This window comes from Salvelinus fontinalis, chromosome 8 (assembly GCF_029448725.1).
Source record: "Salvelinus fontinalis isolate EN_2023a chromosome 8, ASM2944872v1, whole genome shotgun sequence".
Taxonomy (NCBI): domain Eukaryota; kingdom Metazoa; phylum Chordata; class Actinopteri; order Salmoniformes; family Salmonidae; genus Salvelinus; species Salvelinus fontinalis.
The window spans coordinates 23,095,974-23,120,434 of NC_074672.1; the positions used below are offsets into that span (position 1 = coordinate 23,095,974).

At 41.5% G+C, this 24,461-nt stretch overlaps 1 protein-coding gene across 1 annotated transcript in view; it reads left to right on the forward strand.

The window, feature by feature from the left end:
• Positions 1-20,216, forward strand: part of LOC129860875 (guanine nucleotide-binding protein G(I)/G(S)/G(T) subunit beta-1-like) — a 61,832-nt gene extending 41,616 nt beyond the window's left edge. Inside the window, exons 5-11 of the mRNA XM_055931741.1 lie at positions 4,146-4,209; positions 5,024-5,186; positions 8,988-9,054; positions 9,245-9,446; positions 10,342-10,558; positions 11,645-11,760; positions 18,316-20,216. Coding sequence (XP_055787716.1) covers positions 4,146-4,209; positions 5,024-5,186; positions 8,988-9,054; positions 9,245-9,446; positions 10,342-10,558; positions 11,645-11,751 — 820 coding nt within the window. The 3' untranslated portion in view covers positions 11,752-11,760; positions 18,316-20,216. The remainder of the gene's footprint in view (positions 1-4,145; positions 4,210-5,023; positions 5,187-8,987; positions 9,055-9,244; positions 9,447-10,341; positions 10,559-11,644; positions 11,761-18,315) is intronic.
• Positions 20,217-24,461: the final 4,245 nt, after the last annotated feature.

The window sequence follows — 24,461 nt, forward strand, 5'->3', positions numbered from 1 at the left end:
TTGTGTCGCATGTGTACTGTGTTTGTGCCGGTATCATTGTGTGTGTAAGGGGTGGGATATGCGGGTAGGGAAAACATTTAAAATGGAGTCGTCCTTTGTTCGTGGTGATGCTGGCTGCTAGTCAGTGCCGGTCAGTGCTGGTGACTCCCGTGTTCCTGTCCTAGGAGCCCCCAGCCCAGTCCTGCAGCTTTCACCTCAGTAACCAGCCAACTAATTACAATACCGCAGGTGTGCCGCTTCTCTCCAGAGATGCCACACCCCACACACCCCAAACTGCTTTGTCATCTCGCTTTGTTGCTCTGATTCATTTTTATCGCCCCACCCTAATTAAAAGAATAGACCATTCTTAACCGATGAGCTCACAATGATGCAACAGAAAAATTTGTAAAATAATTATTCCCCAACAGTCACCCCTCCATTTCATATTAACGTGTATTATGGCTGTGACTGTCATGTAATTTTGGATGATGGTAATTCACCGTGATAACAGTTAGAATAGCAAAAAAAATAAAAAATACGCACATTTTCTCCTCCGCTCCTGACTGCATGTGCTGCCATAGAAATATAATGAATAGAACGGAAATCCTCATTCAAGTCAATGATGGCATAATGGGTTGGACTGGTGGTCATTGCAAGTGTACCCATAGGAGCAAAGCAGGAAGTAAAATATGTGCTGTGATTTGTTGATTCAACTGACATTGCAAAAAAAAAAAAAATCCATTGCTTGATCCACATCATTGCAATTTACATTCTACATTACCATGAAATGTATTGCATCACAATACCAGGCAGCCATTGCGAGTGTACCCATTGCCCAGGCAACAGACTCATTTGCTTATTTCAGCAAGGAGTAACAAAAAAGTTTCACGTTGTTTAAGTCCATGTTATGGCAGAAACAGATTCAACCTCACAAATTCCCAGTTGGGCGTTCGTTCCACACACACACACAATTTATATATATTTTTTTACAGTTCACTTTATTTTCAGAGCGGTTTTCATCCATGACCGTCAGTTATATGGTAATTGTGCCAGCCCTAATGTTTAAAAGTCTAATTAGTCTACCTGTAGCGAAGTGCAGCTGTCCAAAGAGAAGGCATAATGAAGAAGTATTGACCCGGAGTCGGGTGCTATTCATACACAGGGTCTGTGTGTTCCTCCCACTGCTATTTATAGTCCCGTGCCCTGTGGCTCTCATTTAATTGACTCAGTTTATAAAGGGGGGAATTCCGACTCGCGTTATGCATGCGTAAATGGAACATAATTGCCTTTTTTATGCATTTTTCTCTCAATGCGTATTCTGACCTTGAATTTACACATGAGAATAGTATGCTATTCACCTGCTATTTGTTGGGGGTGGAGGTGTCTACAGATACGCCGTAATCTGACCTTGACTTAATGCCCTAATAATTCTACCACCTTTACGCGTGAGAACCATGAATAAGGTCGTGCGAACCTGTGGTTCCAAGTTTAAAGCGCGTCTACTTTATTTTTTCCGATAATCTCCATGCACTGTAATTTATAAATTGGTAAGAGCTAGCTACGTAAGTAGTCTGTTAGAACGGAATTGTAAATATACACAGCAATTCTTTTAGATTTTACCTTATGATCCCTATAGATGAATGTGAAATCAGAAATATGGAATCAAAATGAAGATCATGACATGGTAGGCCTATCGGGAGCCACCGTCAGTAATACCCACATACATTTATAACTGTCACTTTAGTGTTCGTTTCCTTCAATTTATAGTCTTTACCTTTCCTCTGTGATGTCCGTGTAGTTGTTCCTGAGGGCCGCTAACAATAGTGGATCTTTTTTTTTGTACACTTTCCCGTTTGTAGCTGGTAGTTTTTAAAAATCTACCAACCACTCAATGTTTTTTACCAGCCAAAATATTTTTCCCCCTCTAAAATTACAACAACAAAACACAGAAAAAACAGATGAGCAAGCTTTGTAATGTTTCTAAAACAAATGTATTACTAGTAAGAAGTAATGTGTAACTTTAAAAATACAGAAATCGTACAGGGATGATTTCAAAATGCATCGTACGGGGATGATTTCAAAATGCATCGAACGGGGATGATTTCAAAATGCATCGTACGGGCATGATTTCAAAATGCATCGTACGGGCATGATTTCAAAATGCATCGTGCGGGCATGATTTCAAAATGCATCGTACGGGCATGATTTCAAAATGCATCGTACGGGCATGATTTCAAAATGCATCGTACGGGCATGATTTCTGTATTTTTAAAGTTACATATAGTATCTTTAAACTTGAGTGCTGACAGTCCCAAAATGTTTTGCTTATGTCAACAATGGACTAATGAAACAAATACCAAAATATTGGTTTTGAGTGGAGTTTTCCTTTAAGAAAAATGTACTGAAAACCCTATTCAATGCAAACTCCAAAAGAAAATATGTTGGCCAGCAAGTGGGAGGGTTTTCAGAGTTTTAATTACGCACAAGGGAACCACGCCTGTAAAACCTGTTACACACCTGCATAAGGTAAGTCTGAATACGAACTACTGAGAAGTCTGAATTGTGCCCAATGTGTTTGTCAGAGTGGCCGTGCTGATCTAGGATCAGGTCAACATGTGTATGTTATTGTTTTCATTGGTCTGAAAAGGCCAAACTGATCCTAAGTCAGCACTCCTACTCTGAGAGGGTTTATGAATATGAGCCCAGGACTCCTTCAGGTTTACACCATATATTTATGAACCATAGACTTAGTGAAGAGGAACGCCTTCTAAAGAGAGCGTCCCAGTCTCTCACCCAACCCCCTCAATGATGACCCTCAACGAGACGGTTTGGCGATTGACAGACTATCTCAGCCACATTTCCAGTTACTTACTACCAGGATTATCTTGGACAGCGTGAGTTTAACTGCTGCCTTTCAGGTTGTGCAACACAGCAGACAATATTTACTATTTGTCAAACGCCGTCAACAAGGTACATCTCTGATTCCATTTGGTTGTTTTTCATTCACAACAGTCGCAACAGTCACTTGGAATGCCTCCATCTCCGTCGAGGTGCGGTAGCCTAATGGAAAAGCAGAAGTCATCCAAATGCCAATGTGTAATAAGTAAATGCAAGTGAAAGGAGCGGCGCTAAGCTAGCAGAAGAGAGCTAGTTAATGTATTCCACTCCTGCTTTATTGCAGGCGTGTTTAAAAAGTTAGATAATAAGCCGTTAAGCATTTTACTCACTCTCTGGAGAAACATTGTGGACACTGACACACACAACTTGGTTCAAAGTCAACATTCCACTAAAGTGTCTTTTTCACAGCCCTCCCAAAAGCAAAAAATTCATCCACACGAGCCCGGTTTAATTATTTTAGACATGAACATAATCCCCCCCCCCCCCCCCAAACATGCTACTTTGACACTCCATTTCAAGCAGTCAACAGTTTAGTGTGCAAGAGTTGTAAGGCAAGTGTACCTGAGGCTCTCGAAGGCTGTGTTGTCACTGTTACATAAGGTGTAAGAGGGATTTCTCTGAGGCAAACACCGAAGTGTTTCATCAGCCTCCACTAACAGCACATGATTTACAACCACATAGACAGGAAGTGTACTGCCAGAGCTAAAGCTAGCAGCTTTCTCTTTTTTAACCCTCTTGCAGTTTGACACCCACCACATCATAATATAGGCGTTAATACATTTATACACCATATAACTTCAATTAAATGCACTCTCTCAAATAACAGCCTGACCCTTTTTTAATACCCAGGCAACATCCCAGATTTCAGCAAATAAATTCCACTTTCAAATAAGTGCCGGGTCAAAATGAATTATTTACAAAGTTGCCATGTCCTATTATGATGATGGGGATGTTGTAGAGTACAGTGGTAGGTGTTAAAGTGTGTGTGTGTGCATTAGCATGTCTTTGTTAGCATGTGTTTATTAGACTGTGCCTCTCAGGTAGGTAGGATTTGCATAAGCTGAGCAGGTCCAAAGGGAACCAATGTGCCCCAACCTCTGTGCATCGAGTGCTGGCTTCTGTGGCGACTCTGTTTTTGATTCGCCCAGATAGCAGCAAGATGCTCCCCGGCCATAAAAGCGCCTGGAAACCACACCGCCCCTAAAATGCAACACATGGTTCCACCCTATGTTCACTGGTTTAATCATTGCTCTCCTTTTGCCCCATAGGCTTTTAGTCAGTGCCTCCCAGGATGGTAAACTCATTATTTGGGATAGCTACACCACAAACAAGGTAAGGCTGGCCTGGCCACATCTTGAAGAATTAAAAGGAAGCTCTCACATTTGAATGCATTTTCTTTTTAGCCTAAAGACCAAAAAATTGACATGATATCCACTGACATAGGATATCCAGTATATGTAACATACTTTTGTATATGTATGTATGTGGACACTCCTTCAAATTAGTGGATTCGGCTATTTCAGCTACACCCATTGCTGACAGGTGTATAAAAATTGAGCACACAGCCATGCAAACGCCATAGAAAAACATTGGCAGTAGAATGCCCATACTGAAGAGCTCCGTGACTTTCAGTGCTGCACCACAATGGGGTGCCATGTTTCCAACATGTTAGTTATTCAGTATGACAATGCCCCCGTGTACAAAGTGAGGTCCATACAGAAATGGCTTGTTGTGATCGGTGTGGAAGAACCTGACTGGCCTGCACAGAGCCCTGACCTCAACCCACCAAACAACTTTGGAGTGAATTAGAACACCCACTGCGAGCCAGGCCTAATCGCTCAACATCCAGTGCCCGACCTCACTAATGCTCTTGTGGCTGAATGGAAGCAAGTCCTCACAGCAATGTTCCAACAGCTAGTGGAAGGCCTTCCCAGAAGAGTGGAGGCTGTTATAGCAGCAAAGGGGGACCAACTCCATATTAATGCCCATAATTTTGGATTGAGATGTTCGAGCAGGTGTCCACATACTTTGGGTCATGTAGTGTATGATCTAAGCTTGGCTACCTAGTAAATGTGGTCCTTGTGGGACTCAATCAGACCCAGAGCCGTGCTCCCTCTTAACTCTCTGCCCGCCTGGTCTCCCTCAGGTCCACGCCATCCCGCTGCGCTCCTCCTGGGTGATGACGTGCGCTTATGCCCCCTCTGGGAACTACGTGGCCTGCGGAGGCCTGGACAACATCTGCTCCATCTACAACCTCAAGACCCGCGAGGGGAACGTGCGTGTCAGCCGTGAGCTGGCCGGACACACAGGTACGATAGTCACCCCTAGTTTCCACAAGGCTACCACAGTGTGTGTGTGCATATATATATATATATATATACGCACGCACACACACACAAAGCCTTCAGAAAGTATTCATACCCCTTGATTTAGTCCACATTGTTGATACAGCCTATATTCAAAATGGTTAAAATGTATATATATATTTTTCCCTCACCCATCTACACGCAATAACACATAATGACAGTGAAAACATATTTTTACAGAAATGTTCTGCTAATTTATTGAAAATTAAATAAATAAATATCTAATTTACATAAGTATTCACACTTTGTAGAAGAACCTTTTGGCAGCGTTTACAGCTGTTAGTCTTTCTGGGTTAGTCGTTGCCTTTTCCACACCTGGATTGTGCAGCATTTGCCCATTTATTATTTTCAAAATTCTCCAAGATCTGTCAAATTGGTTGTTGATCATCGCTAGACAACCATTTTCAGGTCTTGCCATAGATTTTCAAGTAGATTTAAGTCAAAATTGTAATCGGACACTTAAAAACATTCACTGTCTCCTTAGGAAGAAACTGCATGGCCTTGGGTTTTAGGTTATTGTCCTGCTGAAAGGTTAATTAATTTCCCAGTGTCTGGTGGAATGCAGACTGAACTAGGTTTTCCTCTAGGATTTTGCCTGTGCTTAGCTCCATTCCGCAAATTTTTTTTATCCTGAAAAACTACCCAGTTCTTAACGATTACAAGCATACCCAAAACATGATGCAGCCGCCGCCACCACTATACTTGAAAATATGGAGTGCGGTACTCAGTAATGTGTTCTATTGGATTTTCCCCAAACAATACTTTTGTATTCAGGACAAAAATGTAATGGCGTATTTTATTAAATTTCACCCCTTTTTCTCACCCATTTTAAGATATCCAATTGGTAGTTAGTCTTGTCCCATCGTTGCAACTTCCCTCAGGAGAGGCGAAGGTCGAGAGCTTTGCGTCCTCCAAAACCCAACCCAGCCAAGCCGCACTGCTTCTTGACACAATGCCGCTTGTGTCGGAGGAAACACCGTACACCTGGGGACTGTGTCAGCGTTCATTGCGCCCGGCCTGCCACAGGAGTTGCTAGTGACAAGAACATCCCTGCCCGCCAAACACTCCCCTAACTGATCGTGGCCGGCTGTGACAGAGCCTGGACTCGAACCAGGATCTCGAGTGGCACAGCTAGCACTGCAATGCAGTGCCTTAGACCACTGCACCGCTCAGGAGGCCTAAAGTTAATTGCTTTGCCACATTTTTTGCAGTATTACTTTACTGCCTTATTTTTTACTGTCAATTAGGTTCTGACTGTGGAGTAACTGCAATGTTGTTGATCCGTCAGTTTTCTCTTATCCCAGCCATTAAACTGTGTAACTGTTTTAAAGTCACTATTGGCCTCTTGTTGAAATGTCTGAGCTGTGTTCTTCCTCTCTGGCAACTGAGTTAGGAAGTACACCTGTATTTTTGTGGTGACTGGGTGTATTGATACGCCATGCTCAAAGGGAAGTTCATTGTCTGCTTTAAAAAAAAAATATATATTTTACCTATCTTCCAATAGATTTCCTTCTTTGCGAGCCATTGGAGAACCTCCCTGGTCTCTAGTTAAATCTGTTTTAAATTCACTGCTCGACTGCGGGGCCTTACAATTATCTGTATGTGTGAGGTACAGAGTTGAAGTAGTCATTCAAAAATCATGTTAAACACTTATTGCACACAAAGTGAGTCCATGCAACTTGTGACTTGTTAAGCACATTTTTACTCCTGAACGTACAGTGCATTTGGAAAGTATTCAGACCCCTTTTCCAAATTTGGTTACGTTACAGCCTTATTCTAAAATGGATTAAATCGTTTTTCCCCTCATCAATCTACACACAATACACCATAATGACAAAGCAAAAACCGTCTTTTAGACATTTTTGCAAATTTATAAAAAATCTTAAACTGATAACACATTTACATAAGTATTCAGACCCTTTACTCAGTACTTTGTTCAAGCACTTTTGGCAGTGATTACAACCTCGAGTTCTCTTGGGTATGATGCTACGAACTTGGCACACCTGTATTTGGGGAGTTCCATTCAAGGACATTCAGAGACATGTCCCTAAGCCACTTTTCCCTGTGTGCTTAGGGTCGTTGTCCTGTTGGAAGGTGAACCTTCGCCCCAGTCTGAGGTCCTGAGCTCTTTGGAGCAGGTTTTCATCAAGGATCTCTGTACTTTGCTACGTTAAGCTTTCCCTCGATCCTGACTAGTCTCCCAGTCCCTGCCGCTGAATAACATACCCACAGCATGATCCTGCCACCACCATGCTTCACCGTAGGGATTGTGCCAGATTTCCTCCAGATGTGACGCTTTGCATTCAGGCCAAAGGGTTCAAGCTTGGTTTCATCAGACCAGAGAATCTTATTTCTCATGGTCTGAGAGTATTTAGGTGCGTTTTGGGAAACTCCAAGCGTGCTGTCCTGCCTTTTTACTGAGTGGCTTCCGTCTTGCCACTCTACCATAAAGGCCTGATTGGTGAAGTGCTGCAGAGATGGTTGTCCTTCTGGAAGGTTCTGTCAGTGACCATCGGGTTCTTGGTCCCCTCTGTGACCATTTCCCTTCTCCACCGATTGCTCAGTTTGGCTGGGCAGAAAGCTCGAGGAAGAGTCTTTGTGGTTCCAAACTTCCATTTAAGAATGATGGATTCCACTGTTTTCTTGGACCTTAAATACTGCATAAATGTTTTGGTACCCTTCTCTAGATCCGTGCCTCGACAATATCCTGTCTCAAAGCTCTACGGTCTATTCCTTCGACCTCATGGCTTGGTTTTTCCTCTGACATACACAGTCAACTGTGGGACCTTAAATAGACACGTGTGCTTTTCCAAATCATGTCCAATCAATTGAATTTACCACAGGTGGACTCCAATCAAGTTGTAGAAACATCTCAAGGATGATCAATGGAAACAGGTTGCACCTGAGCTCAATTTCGAGTCTCATGGCAAAAGGGTCTGAATACTTATGTAAATAAGGTATTTCAGTTTTTTTTCTTAACTTGTTTTCACTTTGTCATTATTGGGTGTTGTGTGTTGATCGTGAAAAACATTTATTTAATCCATTTTAGAATAAGGCTGTAAAGTAACAAAATGTGGAAAAGGTGAAGGGGTCTGAATGCTTTCCGAATGCACTGTATTTAGGCTTGCCATGACAAAGAGGTTGAATACTTATTGACTCAAAACATGTCAGCGTTTTCATTTTTAATTGATTTGTAAAAATGTTGGAAAACTTAATTCCACTTTGACATTATAGGGTAGGCCAGGGACGGCAAATATCTAAATATAATCCATTTTAAATTCAGGCTGTAACAACACAGTGGTAAAAGTCGAGGGGTGTGAGTATTTTCTAAGGGCGCTGTACATGCAAACACACACAGCTAGCTCACCTGTGACACATGATAGACCATGGTTAACCACCAGTTTACAAGACGGGTATTGTTTATGCACAAGATTTTTAAAAACGAACCAGTACCTTGGAAGTCTTGAATGCTTTCAATACCACTGTGATTTTAGTCTCGCATGACAGAACCCATGTCTGTCAGCTCACTGTGAAAAGGCATGTTTGTGTTATTGAGTGGGTTCTGTTGTACTTGCACACCCGTTCGGTGGTAAGGCCTATAATGTACATACTGGGTCAAGGCCTGTAATGTAGTTCCTCCTTGTATCTTTAGACCATTTCCCCTGTGTTTTGTGACTGTTTCTCAGTGCTGACTGTCTCAACTCATGTCTGATGACTGACTGACTTAATTCTGCTGTCCTCCAGGTTACCTGTCCTGCTGTCGCTTCGTGGATGACAACAAGATTGTCACCAGCTCTGGAGATACCACATGGTGAGTGGGGGAACTGTGCCTGCCTGCCCCTTCCCATGTTCACTGAGTGGATATGCCAGCTCTACACTGTTTGTTAAAATTGAGGTTAAACGCAATGGAGACTATCTGAATGCATCCCAAGAGTATGACGGAAAACAGTCACTCCAAACTCAAACTTAATTTTTTTTCTCCCTGCCGCTCCTTCCCCCAGTGCTCTCTGGGACATTGAGACGGGCCTGCAGACGACCACGTTCGCCGGCCACACCGGCGATGTCATGAGCCTGTCGCTTGCGCCCGACACGCGGCTGTTTGTGTCCGGGGCGTGTGACGCTTCCGCCAAGCTCTGGGATGTCAGAGAAGGAATGTGCCGACAGACCTTCACCGGGCACGAGTCGGACATTAATGCCATCTGCGTAAGCCAATCACACGATCCGACCACCGGTCAACCTGTGTAGCTACACTCCCATTCAAAATGGAGCCTCACACTCTAACCTACGGCGTCAGTATCTTTTGTCACTAGCTTTTCGGCAGAAGGCTTACCACGCCAGCGGTTTTCAAATCAAATCAAGTTTATTTTATATAGCCCTTCGTACATCAGCTAATATCTCGAAGTGCTGTACAGAAACCCAGCCTAAAACCCCAAACAGCAAGCAAGGCAGGTGTAGAAGCACGGTGGCTAGGAAAAACTCCCTAGAAAGGCCAAAACCTAGGAAGAAACCTAGAGAGGAACCAGGCTATGAGGGGTGGCCAGTCCTCTTCTGGCTGTGCCGGGTGGAGATTATAACAGAATATGGCCAAGATGTTCAAAATGTTCATAAATGACAAGCATGGTCAAATAATAGTCAGGAATAAATGTCAGTTGGCTTTTCATAGCCGATCATTAAGAGTTGAAAACAGCAGGTCTGGGACAGGTGGGGGTTCCATAACCACAGACAGAACAGTTGAAACTGGTTTTCTTTTGCATTCAGACATACAGAGACTTCAATACGGACATTGTATATACACTAGCATGCTTAAGGGTGGTTTCTGTGATACTTGTAGAAGCGTGAATGTGGACATGCTACATCCGCATCTATAGTCCCTTGTGTATTTAGTATGCATGGTCACTTGGTCAATACTAAGCACTTTACATTATGAAAGGGTGAAGTCACTACCAATGTATAGCACCCACCTTGATAATGCCATGGCAACCATTATGCACTAGCTCATTACACACTGACACATATACTGCACGTAGAGCGATGAGGAAGTATGAGGTTTGGTCTGATAATACCCATATCCCTCTCCCCTTTTTCCCATCCCTCCCAGTTCTTCCCCAATGGTAACGCCTTTGCCACAGGCTCAGACGACGCCACCTGCAGGCTCTTTGACTTGCGCGCCGACCAGGAGCTGATGGTCTACTCCCATGACAACATCATCTGTGGCATCACCTCAGTGGCGTTCTCCAAGAGCGGCCGCCTGCTGCTCGCCGGCTACGACGACTTCAACTGCAACGTGTGGGATAGCCTCAAGGCCGACCGTGCAGGTGACCAGCGGGTGTGAGGGTTTTTTTTTTTTAAACGCCCAAACCACAGGTCTAGGATCAGAGTACAGTACTCCCAAACCTTAATGGTTAGGGGGGAAAATGTTTAACTGACCCTAAATCTATGGGCCACCTCATCATACTTTGAGGCGACCATGATGACGACAGTCGGGGGTACAGTGGAGGAGCAGTGGTCAAGCTAGGTTCTGGATGTTATTGCGACGGTTGTACACCTATATTTGAGGTCATCAGCCAAAATGCTGTAGGCCCGTACAGCTCCCTGTAGTGGAACAGGGTGGAATGTAGCTAGTGGAGCCAGGGCTGGTGGAAGGGGGAGGTGTTGAAATGAACTTGATGTGGTTCTAGTGATGTGAGGAGTCCCCGAGGGACATTGATTTAGAACACCTAGTGGTCTCTGTGGTACAGAAATGACTGGGGTTCAGTAGGTATCAAATGACAGCAGGGTTACTTTATTTGAGCACATCGGTGGTACCGTCTGCAGCCACGTAATGGGTCAGTTTTGTAGCCGGGCTAGTTCCTCAAGCACAGCAGGGATACTTCAGACATGCAGCATTACTAGACAGAAGATATAAAGCAGATTGAACAGGAGGATTCCCAATTATCCACCCTTTTCCAGAATTGAGCACTTAGACTTCCTGTCGTTGATTCAAAAGCATAGGACTGATGTAAGCATTGGCTAGAGGGAGTTTTCACTGTTAAATCCATGACAGCGATTGTACAAGTGAAGGCTAGTTTGTACAGCAGCAGGGTTTGTGGATGAGGCCCCTGCTGTTTAGCCTGCTCCAGCATTTGATCTGCTCCCACAGAGGCATGAATTGTTCAGTTCTATTGATTACATATGTGGTCTGGATAAGAGATGGGATGGGTCTGCCACACACACACTTGTACTAGCAACATTTTCTAGTAACTGAGTTTACCAATATACAACAGAATAGAACTGGTACACAGCCAGGTCTTTAATGGAATCATTTATTAAGGGTCAAACTGAGTGAATAGAGAGTGGTGTTGGCTAAGCGTGTTGTGATCTCATGGTCTGACTTCTATCCGCTGACACTGCTCTGTCCCTAGGTGTCCTGGCTGGACATGACAACCGTGTCAGTTGCTTGGGTGTGACTGACGACGGCATGGCCGTGTCAACAGGGTCCTGGGACAGCTTCCTCAAGATCTGGAACTAAAGTCTGAAGGTAACTGCACAGTGCAGCCGCCCTTCCACCACAAGTGTGCCCGACATGCCATGGCACTCTAAGAAATATCGCTGATTTGCTCCACATTTATTTATTGATGCTTAAAGGGATACTTCGGTATTTTTTCATATACACTCTATATACGAAAGTATGCGGACACCCCTTCAAATTAGTGGAATTGGCTCTTTCAGCCACACCCATTGCCGACAGGTGTATAAAATCAAACACACAGCCATGCAATCTCCATAGACAAACATTGGCAGTAGAATGGCCAATACTGAAGAGCTCAGTGACTTTCAATGTGGCATCTTTGTAGGATGCCACCTTTCCATCAAGTCAGCATGTCAAATTTCTGCCCTGCTAGAGCTTCCCTGGTCAACTGTAGGTGCTGTTATTGTGAAGTGGAAATGACTAGGAGCAACAAGGGCTCAGCTGTGAAGTGGTAGGCCACACAAGCTCACAGAACAGAACATCTGTCCTCCGTTGCAACACACTACCAAGTTCCAAACTGCCTCTGAAAGCAACGTCAGCACTAACTGTTTGTCGGGAGCTTCATGAAAGGGGCTTCCATTGCCAAGCAGCCGCACACAAGCCTAAGATCACCATGCGCAATGCCAAGCGTCGGCTGGAGTGGTGTAAAGCTCACCGCCATTGGACTCTGGAGAAGTGAAATCACGTTCTCTGGAGTGATTAATCACGCGTCACCATCTGGCAGTCTGACAGACTGCCCGACTGCGTAGTGCCAACTGTAAAGTTTGGTGGAGGAGGAATAATGGTCTGGGGCTGTTTTTTATGGTTCGGGCTATGCCTTTTAGTTCCAGTGACGAGAAATCAACACTACAGCATACAATGACATTCTATGAAATATCTGTGCTTCCAACTTTGTGGGAAGGCCCTTTCCTGTTTCAGCATGACAATGCCCCCGTGCACAAAGCGAGGTCCATACAGAAATGATTTGTCAAGATTGGTGTGGAAGAACTTGACTGGCCTGCACAGAGCCCTGACCTCAACCCCATCGAACACCTTTGGGATGAATTGGAACACCGACTGCGAGCTAGGCCTAATCGCCCAACATTAGTGCCCGGCCTCACTAATGCTCTTGTGGCTGAATAGAAGCAAGTCCCCGCAGTAATGTTCCAACATCTAGTGGAAACCCTTCCCAGAAGAGTGGAGGCTGTTATAGCATCAAAGGGGGGACCAACTCCTCGAGCAGGTGTCCACATATATTTGGTCATGTAGTGTATGTCTCGGTGTCCAGTATGAAGGAAGTTAGAGGTAGTTTCACTAGCCAATGCTAACTAGCGTGAGCTCAATGACTGGAAGTTAACATTTCATTGCTACCCATCCCGGATCCGGGAGCATCCTCATCAAAAAAGCTGACTAGCATAGCCTAGCCTAACGCGACAGGGATATAATATAATTTTCATGAAATCACAAGTCCAATACAGCAAATGAAAGATAAACATCTTGTGAATCCAGCCATCATTTCCGATTTTTAAAATGTTTTACAGCGAAAACACTTTCTATTAGCTAACCACAATAGCAAAAGACTCAACCGCATATTTTCACAATTTTTCTACCGCATAGGTAGCTATCACAAAACCGACCAAATAGAGATATAATTAGTCCCTAACCAAGAAACAACTTCATCAGATGACAGTCTTATAACACGTTATACAATAAATGTATGTTTTGTTAGAAAATGTGCATATTTGAGGTATAAATCATAGTTTTACATTGCAGCTACCATCAAAAATATCACCAAAGCAGCCAGAATAATTACAGAGAGCAACGTGAAATACCTAAATACTCATCATAAAACATTTATGAAAAATACATGGTGTACAGCAAATGAAAGATAAACATCTTGTGAATCCAGCCAATATGTCCGATTTTTTTAAAAAGTGTTTTACAGCGAAAACACAATATAGCATTATATTAGCTTACCACAATAGCCAAACACACAAATGCATTTATTAGTAGGAAAAGGTAGCGATCGCAAAAACCAGCAAAATATATAAAATGAATCACTAACCTTGGACAACTTCATCAGATGACAGTCTTATAACATCAGGTTATACAATACACTTGTGTTTTGTTCGAAAATGCGCATATTTAGAGCTGCAACCCGTGTTTATACATTATGAAAATGTAGCATCGATTCCCCAGAATGTCAGGAGATATTTTGGACACTCACCTAATCTGACCAAAGAACTCATCATAAACTTTACTAAAAAATACATGTTGGATAGCAAATGAAAGATACACTGGTTCTTAATGCAACCGCCGTGTTAGATTTTTTAAAATAACTTTACGATAACAAACAGCTTACGTTATAGCGAGACAGCGCACGCCAAAAACGGCAGATGATAGAAATAACATTTTCCACAGAAATACGAAATAACATCATAAATTGTTCTTACTTTTGCTGAGCTTCCATCAGAATCTTGTACAAGGAGTCCTTTGTCCAGAATAAATCGTTGTTTGGTTTTAGAATGTCCTTCTCTCCTGTCGAATTCGCTCCACAAGGCTAGCCAATGTTGATGACGTTCCCAATTTCTCTCGCCGCAGAGAACGGAAAACTCAAAGTCCCATTAAACGTTGAATAAACTGATGAAACTCGGTTGAAAAAACCTACTTTATGATGTTTTTCTAATATATCAAATCAAAACAAAGCCGGAGATATTAGCCGTGTGTACCGAACGCTTATCATAAGACAACATGGAGGTACTTCCCGCGCCTAGGTAGAGAAAGGAAATTCTGGTCACGTCATTCCAAGAGCTCTTGTTTGGCCTCATCAAGCTAGACACCCCATTCCACCTTCCACTGCCTGTTGACATCTAGTGGAAGGCGTATGCAGTGCATGCAAATCCATAAATATAAGGCAATTGAATAGGCAGGCCCTGGAACAGAACATGGTTTTCAAATTTTTCACTTCCTGTCTGGAAGTTTGCTGCAAAATGAGTTCTGTTTTACTCAGATATAATTCAAACAGTTTTAGAAACTTGAGTGTTTTCTATCCAATAGTAATAATAATATGCATATTGTACGATCTAGAATAGAGTACGAGGCAGTTTAATTTGGGCACGATTTTTTACAAAGTGGAAACAGCGCCCCCATATTGACAAGAAGTTAATGGGTATATGCTAGCAGATATCCATAGGCTTCCAGTCTAACGTTAGTTAGCAATTGAGCTGGTGCTAGTTAGCAACTTCCTTCAAACTGCACGCAAAGACAACTGTATCCACAAGTTCATCTGACTTGGGTGACGTAAATGAAGGGCTTCATTGCCAAGTATCCCTTTAAATGTAATATGTGTATATTGCTGTGTTTCTACTCTGGATATCATTTTTCAATTGGAAAGGTTCCTAAATATCTGGAGGGGGACATTAACTTAAGTGCATATAAACATCTCTATGATTTACAGTAACATAGACACCGTAAAGTAAGACATGAATGCATGGTTGAGTTGAATAGGAATGTATTTGTACTTGCTCTATGTCCTGGGTGACCTTTGTTTCTCCTGATTGTTTCATTATGCCCTATAGTTCCTCTATAAATGCCATCTAGTTCCTGTACAGCTATGTCAGTAACCAAAATGAGATAATTACTCCGCTGAACACTATGCAGATACGCTATATGAAACTATAATTATACCGAATGGAAACTGGACAATTAGCCTGTGGTTTCAAATGAGTTACTGTGTATTCACATGTAACAACAATAAGTAAAGATGCCATGTAATTGCTCTTCATAAAGTGGGAATGCAGTCTGAGAATGCAGTCTGTCAGATAAAATGGGTTTCTCATGAGGGAACCATGTACCAGTGTAACTTGGATGAAGATGGCTGAGGAACGGTCAGCTCTGTTATATCGAGGCGGAGTTGAGTTTTGATAACTGGTCATGGGATTTGCTAGCAACAACATTGAGTCACAGTCAGTCGACTCTTGTAAAAATGTCAATTCTATAACCGCCTACTGTACCTATGTTTGTCCTGTACAACTGTGGTCCTTCATACTTTTAATGAATGTGTGTATATGTATGTATGTATGTATTAGAGGTCGACCGATCTAATTGGAATGGCCGATTTCAAGTTTTCATAATCGGAAATCGGTATTTTTGGACACCGATTCGGACGATTATTATTATTGATTTTTTACACCTTTATTTAACTAGGCAAGTCAGTTAAGAACACATTCTTATTTTCAATGACGGCCTAGGAACGGTGGGTTAACTGCCTTGTTCAGGGGCAGAATGACAGATTTTTACCTTGTCAGCTCGGGGATTCAATCTTGCAACCTTAAGGTTAACTAGTCCAACTCTCTAACCACCTGATTACATTGCACTCCACGAGGGGCCTGCCTGTTACGCGAATGCAGTAAGAAGCCAAGGTAAGTTGCTAGCTAGCATTAAACTTATCTTATAAAAATCAATCAATCATAATCACTAGTTAACTACACATGGTTGATATTACTAGTTTATCTAGCATGTCCTGCGTTGCATATAATCGATGCGGTGGTATTCGCGAAAAAGGACTGTCGTTGCTCCAACGTGTACCAACGTGTAACCATAAACATCAATGCCTTTCTTAAAATCACTACACAAGTATATATTTTTAAACCTGCATATTTAGTTAATATTGCCTGCTAACATGGATTTCTTTTAACTAGGAAAAATGGTGTCACTTCTCTTGCAAGCAGAGTCAGGGTATATGCAGCAGTTTGGGCCGCCTAACTCATTGCAAACTGTGTGAAGACTACTTCTTCCTAACAAAGACAGCCAACTTCGCCAAACGGGGGATGATTTAACAAAAGCACAATCGTTGCACTGTACCTAAACATCAATACATTTCTTAAAATCAATACACAGAAGTATACATTTTAAAACCTGCATATTTAGCTAAAAGAAATCCAGGTTAGAAGGTAATATTAACCAGGTGAAATTGTGTCACTTCTCTTGCGTTCATTGCACGCAGAGTCAGGGTATATGCAACAGTTTGGGCCGCCTGGCTCGTTGCGAACTAATTTGCCAGAATTTTATGTAATTGTGACAATATTGAAGGTTGTGCAATGTAACGGGAATATTTAGACTTATGGATGCCACCCGTTAGATAAAATACGGAACGGTTCCGTATTTCACTGAAAGAATAAACATTTTGTTTATTCTTTAGTCTAAAATCAATTTAGATTTAAATAATGCAAAAACAGTATTGGAGAATAAAGTAGAAGTGCAATATGTGCCATGTAAAAAAAGATCATGTTTAAGTTCCTTGCTCAGAACATGAGAACATATGAAAGCTTGTGGTTCCTTTTAACATGAGTCTTAAATATTCCCAGTTAAGAAGTTTTAGGTTGTCGTTATTGGAATTATAGGACTATTTCTCTCTCTACCATTTGTATTTCATTTACCTTTGACTATTGGATGTTCTTATAGGCACTATAGTATTGCCAGCCTAATCTGGGGAGTTGATAGGCATAAACAGCGCTGTGCTTCAAGCATTACGAAGAGCTGCTGGCAAACGCAGGAAAGTGCTGTTTGAATGAATGCTTACGAGCCTGCTGCTGCCTACCACCACTCAGACTGCTCTATCAAATCATATACTTAATTATAATATAATAAACACACAGAAATACAAGCCTTTGGTTATTAATATGGTCAAATATAAAAAAATCTATATATAATTTCGATAACAAAACGTGTATTTTTTCAGTGAAATATGGAACCGTTCCGTGTTTTATCGAACGGGTGGCAACCCTAAGTCTAAATATGGTTGTTACATTGCACAACCTTCAATGTTATGTCATAGATATGTGAAATTCTGGCAAATTAATTAGTCTTTCAAAGTTCACAAAGAGCCAGGCGGCCCAAACTGCTGCATATACCCTGACTCTGCTTGCACAGAACGCAAGAGAAGTGACACAATTTCCCTAGTTTGCCTGCTAACATGGATTTATTTGAACTACATATGCAGGTTTTAAAAAATATACTTGTGTATTGATTTTAAGAAAGGCATTGATGTTTATGGTTAGGTACATTTGTGCAGGGATTGTGCTTATTCCGCGAGTGCGCTTTTGTTAAATCACCCGTTTGGCGAAGTAGGCTGTGATTCGATGATAAATTAACAGGCACCGCATTGATTATATGCAACGCAAAACAAGCTAGTTAACCTAGTAATATCATCAACCATGTGTAGTTAACTAGTGATTATGTAAAGATTGATCGTTTTTTTATAAGATAAGTTTAATGCTAGCTAGCAACTTACCTTGGCTCCTTGCAGCCACAAGGTCCTTTTGATGCTGCACTTGCTTAACGGGTGGTCAGCCTGCCACGCAGTCTCCTCGTGGATTGCAACGTAATCGTCCAAAAAGGCTGATTACCGATTGTGAACATGGGAGATTGGCCAACAATGAATTGTAGCTCACAATTGACGACTAAGTTTTGTTTGGAAATTTAAGAGGTTAATTGTTTACAATGACTATGCACATTTAGGAGGTACTTTTGTTGCAAATAACAATAATGCAAATTGTTTCTTTTTTGTCTCCTGACTTTTTTCAGATGACATCTGGACTCCAAAGTTGAGTGGAAGACTATTCCAAAATGTTAAATTTTATTGCATATCCAATCTTCTCAAAACCATGAAACTGACTCCAACCCCCCCAAAAAACTACCAACGGCAAAAATTCTCTCCTCATTTAAAAGAAGAGCACAATTGTTTATCACTCAGCTAAAAAGATGAGGAATTTCAGTCGGATGGAATAGGGGAGAGAATTGTGCATTCCTCCTGGGACCATTTTCTGATATTGTGTCATAAGAAAATACATTCACCCCCATGCAAATGTGTAATCCATCTTCAATACACAGGTTTGAGTGAAGGTAATCTACACAACGGTGATTTAACTCTTGATAGCTTTTTGGTCATGTTTCTTTTTCTTTTTTCCCCCTTTTTCTTTTTGGTTCAGGGAACTAGATCAGTGACCTGTTGGTTAAATGAGGATTGAGAGCTTTGTTTTATCAATCTTGATATAGTTTAGAGTCAAGTTTTGTAGGTTGGAAATAAAAATGACATTATCGTCATTTTAATCCAGTTTAATCACATCAGAAAAAAAGGCAAGAAAATTGAGCTTCAGCAGGGAGTCGAGTCCATGAGCCACCAACAGGAGGATCTGGCCATTCTGTATATTTAGTCCCAAGATACCTAACTATTTGTTTATTTTTTTCTGTTTAGTCACAAATCTTTGTTTGCACAAAATTAAACTTTGCATGTATAGAATAATGTTTCAAGAAAAGTTAACTAACCAAGCATATTCTGTTTATGATGAATGCTCATTTTCAAAATGAAAACAAACAAAACATTTTAACCATTCTCTTCACATTTTGTTGGGCGACAATGTAGAATAATTAAATGAAGATTAACCCATTGGTTCACTTTCTTCGTTTTATTTCTGTTTTGTTACCCTTTTGATGACCGTGGTTGCGAACGGAGAAGTGATTTCATTGGGTAGGGAGGCCTCTACTTATTACCCCGGTTTCATTCCGGAGTTCAAGAGTTGCCTATTCCGTGCTTGGAAATGCAGTGACTACTCTGTGAATGACATGTTGTATAAATCAATGTTTGGTAATAATGATAATGAAGCTTTTTAAGTTAAAAATAAATAAAATATTTTGGCTGTCCACCATGGGTGGGTTAACTCATAGAAACGCATGCTGTAGAATTGCTTAAAAAGAGGTGCATATAGAACTAAGTCCTTTTGATGTTTTTCTTTAAGAAAATAACCTGTTAAATATATCATTGCAATGGTATTTATCTTGTTTTTGGCTACTCTGTGCATATATAATTCAATTAAAATGTCAATCCTATGCACTTGAGAGAAGCAAACACCACAGCATAACAAACGGTTACCTGGTCTTACAATATCCATTCTTGAGATGGATTCCTTGATAAAAGTTATGTAAACATTTAAAACATATGCACACACAAACACAAATGGAACAAATACATTTTCATTCCTTCTGTAGCAAACAAATTCAAGTGACAAAGAAAATAAACATTTTGTAACAAACAGGTTTTTTTCTGTCCTTTAATAATAAAAAAGAAAAAACTTGCAGCATCTGAATGACAGAATTTTCTGTTCCCCTCCTTGTAAACAGACACTTTTTCTTTAGCAGTAGTGGCATTTTTTCCCCCATTCAGTTTTTCCTTTGCAAAATTCTGTACAAAAATGTGCTGTATTTGTGCATTAGACCTTGAGTTGGCAACAAAGAAAATCAATACAGAAATATTAAATACAATTCCTTTTCTCGCCATGAAATAACTGTAGATCTCTGCACCCCGCTGTTCCCTTCTCACCTTTTTGTATTTAAAGTCAGTCAGTGAACAACCGAAAGCTGGATGCAAGATAGAAACTATATTGAAATGTACTGTTATTTAAGATGTAATAAAAAGCAGTTTGAGATGATCTGATGTGTTCTGAGTTTAATTCCTCAAATGTGTGATTATGCAAGTAAACATTTTAGTTATTGTAATTACATTGAAGTCACAAATATTTCTAATTCACTATTAAATCAGTCTTGTAATTTCTACTTTTACAATACATCGGCATTATAGTTGAGGCCTAGCAGTTAGAGCATTGGGCCAGTAACCGAAAGGTTGCTGCTTCGAATACCTGAGCTGACAAGGTGAAAAATCTGTCAATGTGCCCTTGAGCAAGGCACTTAACCCTAATTTGCTAAAGTGGTGCCATCCAACTATGGCTGACCCTGTAAAACAACACATTTCCGGTGTATGTGACAATACAATATATATATTTTTTAAATACATATATTTACTATAGTAAACACATGCAAAATGATTTATAGTAAGTGCATTAAACTAAGGACAAATTTGTTGAACCACCTACGATCCCAACTCAGGAGATGCGCATTTCACCCATTAGAACATGGCATTTGAGTTCAGACGGGCGCCTCTATCTTTGTTGTGGCTGGCTGCATTGATACACCATCCAAAGTGTACTTCAAAACTACACCATGCTCAAAGGTAAATTCAATGTCAACTTTTGTTTACCCATCTACCAATATAGGTGCCCATTGTGAACCATGGAAAGCCTCTCTAGTCTTTGTGGTTAAATCTGTGCTTGAAATTCACTGCTCGACCATGTGGGGTATAGTGATGAGGTAGCCATTTCAAAATTGTTAAACACTTATTGTACACAGTGAGTCCATGCAATTTGTGACTTAAAGCATATTTTTATTCAACTTTCTTAGGCTTGCCATAACAAAAGCGTTGAATATTAATATTCCATTTTTATGTTTTTAGAAATGCCTAAATGAACGCCACTTTGACATTATTGAATATTGTGTGTAGATCAGTGACACAATTACAAATTAATCCATTTTAAATTCCGGCTGTAACAAAACAACGTAGAAAAAGTCAAGCGGTGTGAATACTGTCTGAAGTCACTATGTGGTATGGATTAACCAATGATGTATATAAACCCTGACTTGCTGATGCTATGTATGGGCTACTGAGATGCTTTGAAGCAACCAGCCAGACATATTAGCACTCCCCAGAAGAAGCAGTCCTTCATGTAGATGGGTTAGCTGACAATGTCATGAAAACAAAGTGTACGTTTATATGTGTTGTGATTCTGGATGGCCAGATAGCAACAATGACAAACTTCTATGTGGGTTATTTTAAGTGGCTCATTTCATCTTGTTCATGATACCATGCCTTGTTTTGAGGTGTTTTTACTGATTTCATGTGAATATGGCTAAAATTCACTAGCTTGCTAACCAACAACTGTATCAATGTATTTGAGAGAAAAGTGCTCTATGCCAACCCTGTCTGTTTTGCCCCATAGTGGCGCATGCATCTGTTTTGTTGCTAAACAACCAACCCCTCTATTCATGTATGTGGTAAGGATTAACCAATGTATATAAACCCTGGATTGCTGATCTTATGTATTGGCCAATGAAACGCTTTGAAGCCACTAGTCGGCCATTTTGGCACTCCCCCAAAAAAGCAGTCATCTTTATGGTGCGGTGGCTTCAAAACAGCGCCCCCTGTCAGTCTAGTCAGTGTATATACAAAGTATGACAGCGCCGCAGTATGAGTCGTAATACCTACACTGCTCAAAAAAATAAAGGGAACACTTAAACAACACAATGTAACTCCAAGTCAATCACACTTCTGTGAAATCAAACTGTCCACTTAGGAATCAACACTGATTGACAATACATTTCACATGCTGTTGTGCAAATGGAATAGACAAAAGGTGGAAATTATAGGCAATTAGCAAGACACCCCCAATAAAGGAGTGGTTCTGCAGGTGGTGACCACAGACCACTTCTCAGTTCCTATGCTTCCTGGCTGATGTTTTGGTCACTTTTGAATGCTGGCGGTGCTTTCACTCTAGTGGTAGCATGAGACGGAGTCTACAACCCACACAAGTGGCTCAGGTAGTGCAGCTCATCCAGGATGGCACATCAATGCGAGATGTGGCAAGAAGGTTTGCTGTGTCTGTCAGCGTAGTGTCCAGAGCATGGAGGCGCTACCAGGAGACAGGCCAGTACATCAGGAGACGTGGAGGAGGCCGTAGGAGGTCAACAACCCAGCAGCAGGACCGCTAACTCCGCCTTTGTGCAAGGAGGAGCAAGTGGAGCACTGCCAGAGCCCTGCAAAATGACCTCCAGCAGGCCACAAATGTGCATGTGTCTGCTCAAACGTCAGAAACAGACTCCATGAGGGTGGTATGAGGGCCCGACGTCCACAGGTGGGGGTTGTGCTTACAGCCCAACACCGTGCAGGAAGTTTGGCATTTGCCAGAGAACACCAAGATTGGCAAATTCGCCACTGGCGCCCTGTGCTCTTCACAGATGAAAGCAGGTTCACACTGAGCACATGTGACAGAGTCTGGAGACGCCGTGGAGAACGTTCTGCTGCCTGCAACATTCTCCAGCATGACCGGTTTGGCGGTGGGTCAGTCATGGTGTGGGGTGGCATTTCTTTGGGGAGCCGCACAGCCCTCTATGTGCTCGCCAGAGGTAGCCTGACTGCCATTAGGTACCGAGATGAGATCCTCAGACCCCTTGTGAGACCATATGCTGGTGCGGTTGGCCCTGGGTTCCTCCTAATGCAAGACAATGCTAGACCTCATGTGGCTGGAGTGTGTCAGCAGTTCCTGCAAGAGGAAGGCATTGATGCTATGGACTGGCCCGCCCGTTCCCCAGACCTGAATCCAATTGAGCACATCTGGGACATCATGTCTCGCTCCATCCACCAACGCCACGTTGCACCACAGACTGTCCAGGAGTTGGCGGATGCTTTTGTCCAGGTCTGGGAGGAGTTCCCTCAGGAGACCATCCGCCACCTCATCAGGAGCATGCCCAGGCGTTGTAGGGAGGTCATACAGGCACGTGGAGGCCACACACACTAGTGAGCCTCATTTTGACTTATTTTAAGGACATTACATCAAAGTTGGATCAGCCTGTAGTGTGGTTTTCCACTTTAATTTTGACTCCAAATCCAGACCTCCATTGGTTGATAAATTTGATTTACATTGATCATTTTTGTGTGATTTTGTTGTCAGCACATTCAACTATGTAAAGACAAAAGTATTTAATAAGAATATTTCATTCATTCAGATCTAGGATGTGTTATTTTAGTGTTCCCTTTATTTTTTTGAGCACTGTATAAAACCTAGCGGTCAAACGTAAATGTTCCAATTGTTTTTCCAACCATTTCCCATAGGGGATTTAAAAAACTATTAAAATAAGGGCTGTGTTTCATGTAGACTTACCCTGGTGTGATGTTTTGATAACCATTAAAATTTCTCTAGGACAAGGTGAGTTTTATCAGTATATTCACCTGTATTTACCTCAAAATGAAATGCTAATTTCCTGCCAATGTGGCTATCATAAAGAACTACAAATGCCATGATGATCTGGACGAGCGTGCCAAATCAAGGCAAAGTTAAGAAACTCTGGATGAACTATCTAATGTTAGCTAAATTTAGTATTGAATAAATTGGCAACATTTCTTTGAGTAGACAATTCTGTGAACTGTCTTGTGCAAGTTTTAAATTGACACAATACATGTTAGCAAAGGCGTCAGCTAGAGATGACGTGCAGGGATTTTGTAGTTTTGCATGATGTCTACTTTGATGCTAATTAGCATTTTCCAATAAGAGTACATTAAAAAAATATATATAATTTTTGTTTAACCTTTAACAAGGCAAATTAACTAAACAGAGCAGAATATATTGATAAAAATCCCCATTTCCGAGAGATTTACATGCCTATCAAAACGTCACGCCAGGGTAAGCCTACACGAAACAGCCCTGATTTAAAGTTTTTCTAAACTCCCATATGGGAAAAACGATTTGAACCATATTCCTGATTGACCGCTAGAGTAGTTGAGGACTTGGTGGACTGTATATTCTTTAGGGTTCGGTCTTACTTGGCACTATGTGTTCTCTCCCAGGTGCTTGTAAGAGCACAGATGAAAGACCGGTAGGATTCCAGTTGAGGTGGTTTAATGATGCTGATTCACATAGAGCAGCACAGTGTATGGCTTGACAATTGTGTTAACCAAGGGGGTGTGTGGTTTTGAAAAGGGGGAAATTAAATACAATAGTAAATGGCAGGTATAGGCTTAATACAAACTTAAATTACATAACCTATTGTAGCCATATTATTTATAGTTT